The sequence below is a fragment of the Octopus bimaculoides genome, chromosome 28, assembly GCF_001194135.2.
Source record: "Octopus bimaculoides isolate UCB-OBI-ISO-001 chromosome 28, ASM119413v2, whole genome shotgun sequence".
Lineage (NCBI taxonomy): Eukaryota > Metazoa > Mollusca > Cephalopoda > Octopoda > Octopodidae > Octopus > Octopus bimaculoides.
The window spans coordinates 8,857,450-8,865,315 of record NC_069008.1 but is presented as its reverse complement, the minus strand read 5'-3'; the positions used below and the strand labels follow the sequence as shown (position 1 = coordinate 8,865,315).

General features: G+C 37.9%; 1 protein-coding gene across 1 annotated transcript in view; it reads left to right on the top strand.

Moving 5' to 3' along the window:
• LOC106872327 (peptidyl-tRNA hydrolase 2, mitochondrial) overlaps positions 1 to 7,866 on the top strand; it is a 47,921-nt gene that overhangs the window by 4,216 nt on the left and 35,839 nt on the right. The window contains exons 2-3 of the mRNA XM_014919274.2: positions 4,466 to 4,620; positions 7,443 to 7,532. Coding sequence (XP_014774760.1) covers positions 4,492 to 4,620; positions 7,443 to 7,532 — 219 coding nt within the window. The 5' untranslated portion in view covers positions 4,466 to 4,491. The remainder of the gene's footprint in view (positions 1 to 4,465; positions 4,621 to 7,442; positions 7,533 to 7,866) is intronic.

Below are 7,866 nucleotides of genomic sequence, written 5' to 3'. Positions count from 1 at the left end.
ATATATATATATATATATATATATATATATATATATAAAGATATATATATAAAGATATATATACACACACACACAATGAGCTTCTTTCAGTCTCTGTCTACCAAATCCACTCACAAGGCCTTTGTCAACTATAGGAGAAAACACTTACCCAAGGTCCCACACATGTGGTTGGGAAGCAAGCTACTCACTACCCAGCCATGTCTGCGGATTCTTATTCTCTTACTTTACAGCTGTAACAATTACAATAGACTCTTCCATAGTCACTAAAATAAGGTGGAACAGTCAGTTATTACTGAATTGCTACTGTATTCTCCCTCAACTCTTTTCCTCTTTGCTGTATAAGGCATGTGCATAATTGTGTGGTTAAGAAGTTTGTTTCCCAACTACATGGTTCCAGGTTTAGTCCTACCACATGAAACTTTGGGCAATTGCCTTCCACTAAAGTCTTGGGCAGACTTGTGAGTGGATTTGGTAGACGGAAATTGAATAAAGTTTGTCATATATTCTTTTACATGTTTCAGCACCTCTAGTGCAATCACCTTTTCCATTACCATTCTTATGCGATTGGCTTCTAATGAAGGAGGGAGAGCGACACTGCTGCCCTCTGTTGAGTTTCTTGCCATGATATTGGTTCATCTGGAACCTTGGACAGAAAGAGGTCAAGTTGTTTCTTGAAACATCTACTCCTACTCCATGAAGATCTCTCAGATGTTTTGGTAAGGCATTAAATAGCCGTGGGCCCCTGAATCCCAAGCTACTGTAGTATATGGTCCTCACTTTAGACGAGATAGCTGGGATCTTTGGAATAGTGCAGTGATGTCCATTTCAGGAGCTGGTATAGCTCTCTATGCCAACACTTGGTGCCAACCTCCATCTCTGAATGTTGTGGTACCATCATGATATTGTAACGGATGGTTTAGATGCACTGTACCAGTGTAGTAACAGTAATTAAGATAACAATGCAGCCATAATAACAATGTAACGATCCTACAATCTCTTCATGAACCAACAATCAATATTCCAGATGAACTGACCAACTGACACCTTCCAACTTCACCCCGAACTCAACTCGAACTAACACACAAACTTCATTCTGACTGCCACTATTTATAATCACTTGATCCAGTCTATTTCTCGCAAGGGGGCGTTGTGACTCATCACAACACAACCCCTCCAGAATCTTCCATGAATATACTACTGCATATATATATGTAAACATATCTATCTATCTATCTATCTATCTATCTATCTATCTATCTATAGATGGATAGATAGATAATCTGTATGCGTAAGTGTGTGTATGTTTGTTTCTCCTTGTCTTGACATAGCACAATAGTTGTAAATTAGTGTCACCATTATAAAAGCAGTGTCATTCATTTTCCATCCGTCCATGTGTGTGTGTGATGGTGATAGTGGTGGTAGTGACTGAATGGGCGTGCAACCATAGAAAATCTGCCTCAAGAAGTTCTGTCTCACACATGCAAGTATGAAAAAGTGGGCAATAAATGAGTGTTGATTATATATCATCATCATCATCATTTCATGTCTGTTTTCCATGATGGCATGAGTTGGATGGCTTGACAGAAGACTGCACTAGGTTCCATAATCTGTTTCGGCTTGGCTTTTGCAGCAGGATGCTCTTCCTAATGCCAACCACTTTACAGAGTGTACTGGGTTGGGTGCTTTTTACATGTACCATTACCTGTGCTTTTTAAGTGACACCTTGGTTTTAAGATCACACACACACAGTATTTTTTTTTTTATCTCTCTACAAATGCACAGCTTTCATAGCAGAACATAGAGGAGTATGTTGAAGCAGACTTTTCTGAGGCTTGATCTCCTTCCTGTCACCAACTCCAGCTTGTTTTCAAGTGATGTAATTATCTCTCAGTCTGCTGAACAGCTAAAAGTATGGGCATGTTTAATGCAGGAAACTGGGAACAGAGGAGCCCTTTGTGTACAAAGATTGCATGCCAAGATTTGTTAGGAAGCCATTGTTTACAAGGCAATGAATGCCATGTTGATATATAAATACATGGACACATACATACATGTATATATATATTCTTTTACTTGTTTCAGTCATTTGACCATGGCCATGCTGGAGCACTGCCTTTAGTCGAACAAATCAACCCCAGGACTTATTCTTTGTAAGCCTAGTACTTATTTTATCGGTCTCTTTTGCTGAACTGTTAAGTTACGGGGAAGTAAACACACCAACATCAGTGTCAAGCACAGACACACAAAAACATATATATATCCACAACCGGCTTCTTACAGTTTCTGTCTAGCAAATCCACTCACAAGGCTTTGGTCAGCCCGAAGCTATAGTAGAAGACACTTGCCTAAGGTGCCACGCAGTGGGACTGAACCTGGAACCATGTGGTTGGGAAGCAAGCTTCTTACCACACAACCACTCAGAAAAAAATTTCACAAACTGTTGTTCAGAGTTATCATTTGTTATCCAAGTGCAATGATCACAACTGTCCAATGAATGGTAATATGAAATTCTGGAATAACTGTTTGTGAAGATTTTTTGATTTTTAATAAAAACCACATTACTCTACCTTTGGTATTCATGTACTATTTTTTCTAACTTGGTTTGCATTTACATTCTTACTTGTGTGTGATATATATATATGTATGTGGGCATATATATGCATTTATATATGTGTATGTGTGTGTGTATATATATATAAATATGCCTGTTCAAGTACCATAAAAGCATGAAACTGTTAGGAGCTCTTTTGGTTGGGTATTAAATTGACAATTATCTCCTCACTGGATGGAGTACTTTTTGTTGATTCTTCTTTTTGATCTGTGTGTGTGTGTGCATGAGATGTGATTTCAATTATGTGATTGTTTATTTTTAGAATGACATTGTTGGGGAAGCTGGATCTGATCAATTTGAACAGAAGGAGGTTGAAGATTTGGACCAGATGTGTCTAGCTTAAATATAAAATAAATTGAAAATTTGGTCTGTGAATGGCTGGTTGAACTCTTTGGCATTCAGATTACTCTGCCAAATGTAATGTTTATTTATTCACATTGTTTTGAATTTACCATGTGTTACCTCATTGCTTAAAGATTTCCATGATGTGATTGTTTATATTTAGAATAACATTGTAGGTTGGGTGCAGCAAGGCTGGTCCATTGAAATCCAGGTTCTACTCATTTTTGCCAGCTGAGTGGACTGGAGCCGTGTGAAATAAAGTGTCTTGCTCAATGTACCATCAGGTATGAAAGTCATGACCTTACAACCATGAGCCAGGTACCCTAACCACTAAGCTACACATCCTCATGAGACCAAACCTATAATCAAAGACATTCCAGTCATGACCTACTAATTGATTTATTGCTTTAAACATAGTGTATCTATAAATATATAGGCACATACACACACACAAATACATCTTTTATCGGTTTTATTCATTGGACTGCAGCCATGGTAGGGCTCTGCCTTAAAAAAACTTAGTCGAATGAATTGACCCCAGCACTTATTTATTTTTAAGTCAGGTACTTATTCTATTTATCTCTTTTGACAGTATATATGTGTCTATGGATATGGATATATATAAATATATATGTATATTATATATATGTATGTATATTTGAAGCTCCAGTGAAGCTATAAGGTATTACTCAGGCACTCGACTATGAATCCACTGCATCTTATAGCAGAAACAACTGTAAGCTAATGAAGTTCATTAGATAATCGTTTCTTCTTTTGTCATCTCATTTTCTTATTCCTCTTTGTTCTCAACTGACACTTTGTTCTGAAGCATATGTATATTGAGTTCTACACTAGGTTATTCGTCTGGCAATGCCTAAGTAAAATATGTATGTATGTGTGTGTGTGTGTATCTATCAATCTGTATATATATATATATATATATATATATATATATATATATATATATATATATATATATATATATATATATATATTAAATTAAGTTTCACAGTATATAATATATAATTTAGAGAAAAGAACCAAAGTTCGTGAACTCATCCATGAAAATCCACAGTCACATATAGAAAAATTTAATAAGTAAATACACTAAAAAGAACTTTGGTTCTTTTCTCTAAATTATATATTTATATATTATATATACTGTGAAACTTAATTTAATTTTAATTTTTGATAATTTGAATTTAATTGAGTTTTTACCTGTAAATTTGGATTTTTATCCCTAATATTATTATCTTAATTATATATATATATATATTGTCTCATTCTGTGTCATGCTGAATACCCCTAAGAACTACATTAAGGGTATGCATGTCTGTGGAGTACTCAGCTACTTGCATGTTAATTTCATGATCAGGCTGTTCCATTGATCAACTGGAACCCTGTTCATTGTAACTGACAGAATGGTGGTCTGGCCTCTTTTCTGAGGTTAAGCAACAACATTTAGGTTTAAGTCTAACCTTATCTTTTCCCTTTTTTTTTTCTTCCCATCAGCCTTAGCATTAACCTGATGCAACAACATGAAGTTGAATGACAATGAAATGAATTTGGCATTAGCCTTGTCAGCAGGATTAGGAATAGGGATAACGCTGACCTTGTTATTCCAGAGAAAACTCTTTGCTCGTACTCCAAAGTTCATGGCCGATGAGGTAAGTTTATGAACAATTCCGTATATTTTTGTCTCATCTTCATTGTCAGTTTATGCTAGATCCAACATGAGATTGTCACAAGTTACTCTTTCATCATCATCATCATCATTGTTTCACGTCAGTTTTCCATGCTGGTATGGGTTGGACAGTAAAATCAAACACCATCTTCATTATTATCATCATCATCATCATGTAATGTCTGTTTTTTTCATGCTGGCATGGGTTGGATGGTTTGATTGGAGCTGGGAAGGGCTGCACCAGGCACCAGTCATCAGTTTTGGTATAGCTTCTACAGCTGGTGCCCTTCCTAACGCTAACCTCTTTACAGGGTATACTGGCTGCTTTTTCACATGGCACTGACATGAGTGCTTTCTTACCTGGCGTTGGCACATGTACTTTTTTATGTGACACCAGTATGGATGTTGTCCCATGTGGTGCTGGCACGGGTCCTTTTTTACATGCTGCTGGCATAGGTGTTTTCTTAAGTGGCACCAGCACAGGTGCATTTTTACAGAACACCAGCACCTGTGGGATCACCAGAGGAGAATTGTGATTGCTGCAAAGGACATTCCTCTATGTGTGAGTAACCATGATTTTACTTAGCCCGACGTGTCTTCTCAAGCAGAGCAAACCACCAGAAGTCATCTCACAGAGGTGTTGCTCAACCTCATAAAGTTTTATTAACCTATTGTGTATGACTCTTATATAGGTGCAAGCATGGCTGCGTGGTTAAGAAAGTTGCTTCCAAGCCATATGGTTTCTGGTTCAATCCCACTCTGTGGTGCCTTGGACAAGTATCTTCTACTACAGCCATGGGCTGACTAAAGCCTTGTGAGTAAATTTGGGAGATGGAAACTGAAAGGAACTCATTGTGCATATATGTGTAGCTCTTTCTCTCATACTCTTTTTTCTATCTATCTATCTATGATGGATTCAAATGAGGGTTCAGTAAACTAAAGCGTTAATCATGTTGTATGGACATGAATGGGTCTCTTGAGGCCTGCTGGTGCCTTGTAAACCTTTTGGCAAAGGGAACAAGTTAAGGACTCATTTGCTTGAGTGCTTGTGGATCATTTACTATGTGTTTTCTTGAGTGGATGGCAAGACTTGCTTTGCTTCATGCCACAAAACCACAATGACAGGTAAGGTTTCCCTTTAGAGGAGCAGTGTTTTGCCAGCATTGCCTTCATGCTTGCACGACGTTGGCCCCAACACTGGATTTGACTTTGCTTACATCTCTCCTCCCCACTCTATCTCTCCATACATATATATGTGTGTATATATACATATATATATATATATATATATATATACAGATATATTTTTTGTATGTGTGCATACTTGTGTATGTGTATGCTTGTGCATACATGTGTATGTGTGTGTTTGTGTCTTCTTCTCTTGATATTGTGTGATGATTGTAAACGAGTGTCACTGTCATCCAATTACCTATGAAAAAAATGTGTTCTGTCATAGGCAAATGATACCTTACTTGGAAACAGGTGAGGTTTGGCAACAGAAAGGGCATCCGGCTGTAGAGAACACACTTCAAAGAGTTCCCCCTGAGGCATGTGAACATGGCAAAGTGGAAGTTGGTGGTGACAGGGGCAGCTGTGGTGGTGGTGGTAGTGGTAGTTATTGAAAGCAATGCTGTGTTAGTACTTTTATTATCTTTTACTTGTTTCAGTCATTAGGCCATGCTGGGGCACCGCTTTGAAGAATTTTTAGTTGAATGATGATGATGATAATTTTGACAGGCGCAAGAGTGGCTGTGTGGTAAGAAGCTTGCTTCCTAACCACATGGTTCTGGGTTTGGTTCCACTGTGTGGCACCTTGGGCAAGTGTCTTCTACTATAGCCTCAAGCCAACCAAAGCCTTGTGAGCGGATTTGATAGACAGAAGCTGAAAGAAGCCTGTCATGTATATATATATATATATATATATATATGTATGTATTTGTATGTCTGTGTTTATCCCTTGACAACCGATGTTGGTGTGTTTACGTCCTTGTAACTTAATGGTTCAGCAAAAGAGAGACCAATAGAATAAGTACTAGGCTTACAAAGAATAAGTCCTGGGGTCGATTTGTTCAACGAAAGGTGGTGCTCCAGCATGGCTGCAGTCAAATGACTGAAACAAGTAAAAGAATAAAAGAACAGTCAAAATTTAAGGTCCCTTTTTCCATGCTGGCATGGGTTGGAGAGTTTGATGTGAACAGATGGGCCAGAGGGCTCTGCCAGGTTCTATGTCTGTCTTGGCCTGGTTTTCCCTGGCTGAATGCCCTTCCTAATGTCAATCACTCAACAGAGTGTACTAGTTGCATTGTATGTGGCACCTGCACCAGTGAGGTTGCCAAGTAGCTGCAAGATAAGACCCCATCAACTGAGTTGGGTATAGACTGGAGGATTAAGAAACTATGATGGAGGGAGAGGAGTAGATGTCTTGTTGAAGAGGTAGAGAAGTGGAGTCCAGGTACAACGTGAATTTGAGACAGAATAGGAAGTGCACTGAGTGGAAGTAGGATGACAGATGATAATGGTAACAACAATTATGATTGGCGATGATCATGATGAAGACGGTAATAATTTTGACGAATGTTGATGATGGTAATTAAGCTGGAGATGATGATGATGGTGATGTTGATATATTGATGATCTTGATGATGATGATAATGATGGTGTTGACAATTATGGTGGCAGTGGTAATAATGAGGATGGTGATGATTATGATGATGATGTTGATGATGATAATTACAAAGGTGATGATTTCGATGATGATGATGATGATGATGGTAATATTGATGTGTTTTCCTTTGTATGTTTCAGATTGGTGGATTGGCCAATAACGGAGAAATGAAGTTTGTTGTTGTTGTTCGATCGGATCTGAAGATGGGGAAGGGTAAAATTGCAGCACAGGTTAGTGTAATCATCCGTACCCCTGTTCTCATGAATACCTGTGTTTCACTTACATTCAGTTCTGTGTGTGTATAAGTATGTTTGTGTGAAAGTATGTGTAGGTGTGTGTGTGTCTTTGTGCAAAAGTATGTATAGGCGCAGGCATGGCCTTGTGGTAAGAAGCTTGCTTCCCAACCATATGGTTCCAGGTTCAGTCCTACTGCATGCCACCTTGGGTAGGTATTTTCTACTATGGTGTTGGACTGACCAAAACCTTGAGAGTGGATTTGTTAGACAGAAACTGAAAGAAGCTTGTTTTATATATATATATATATATATATATATATATATATAT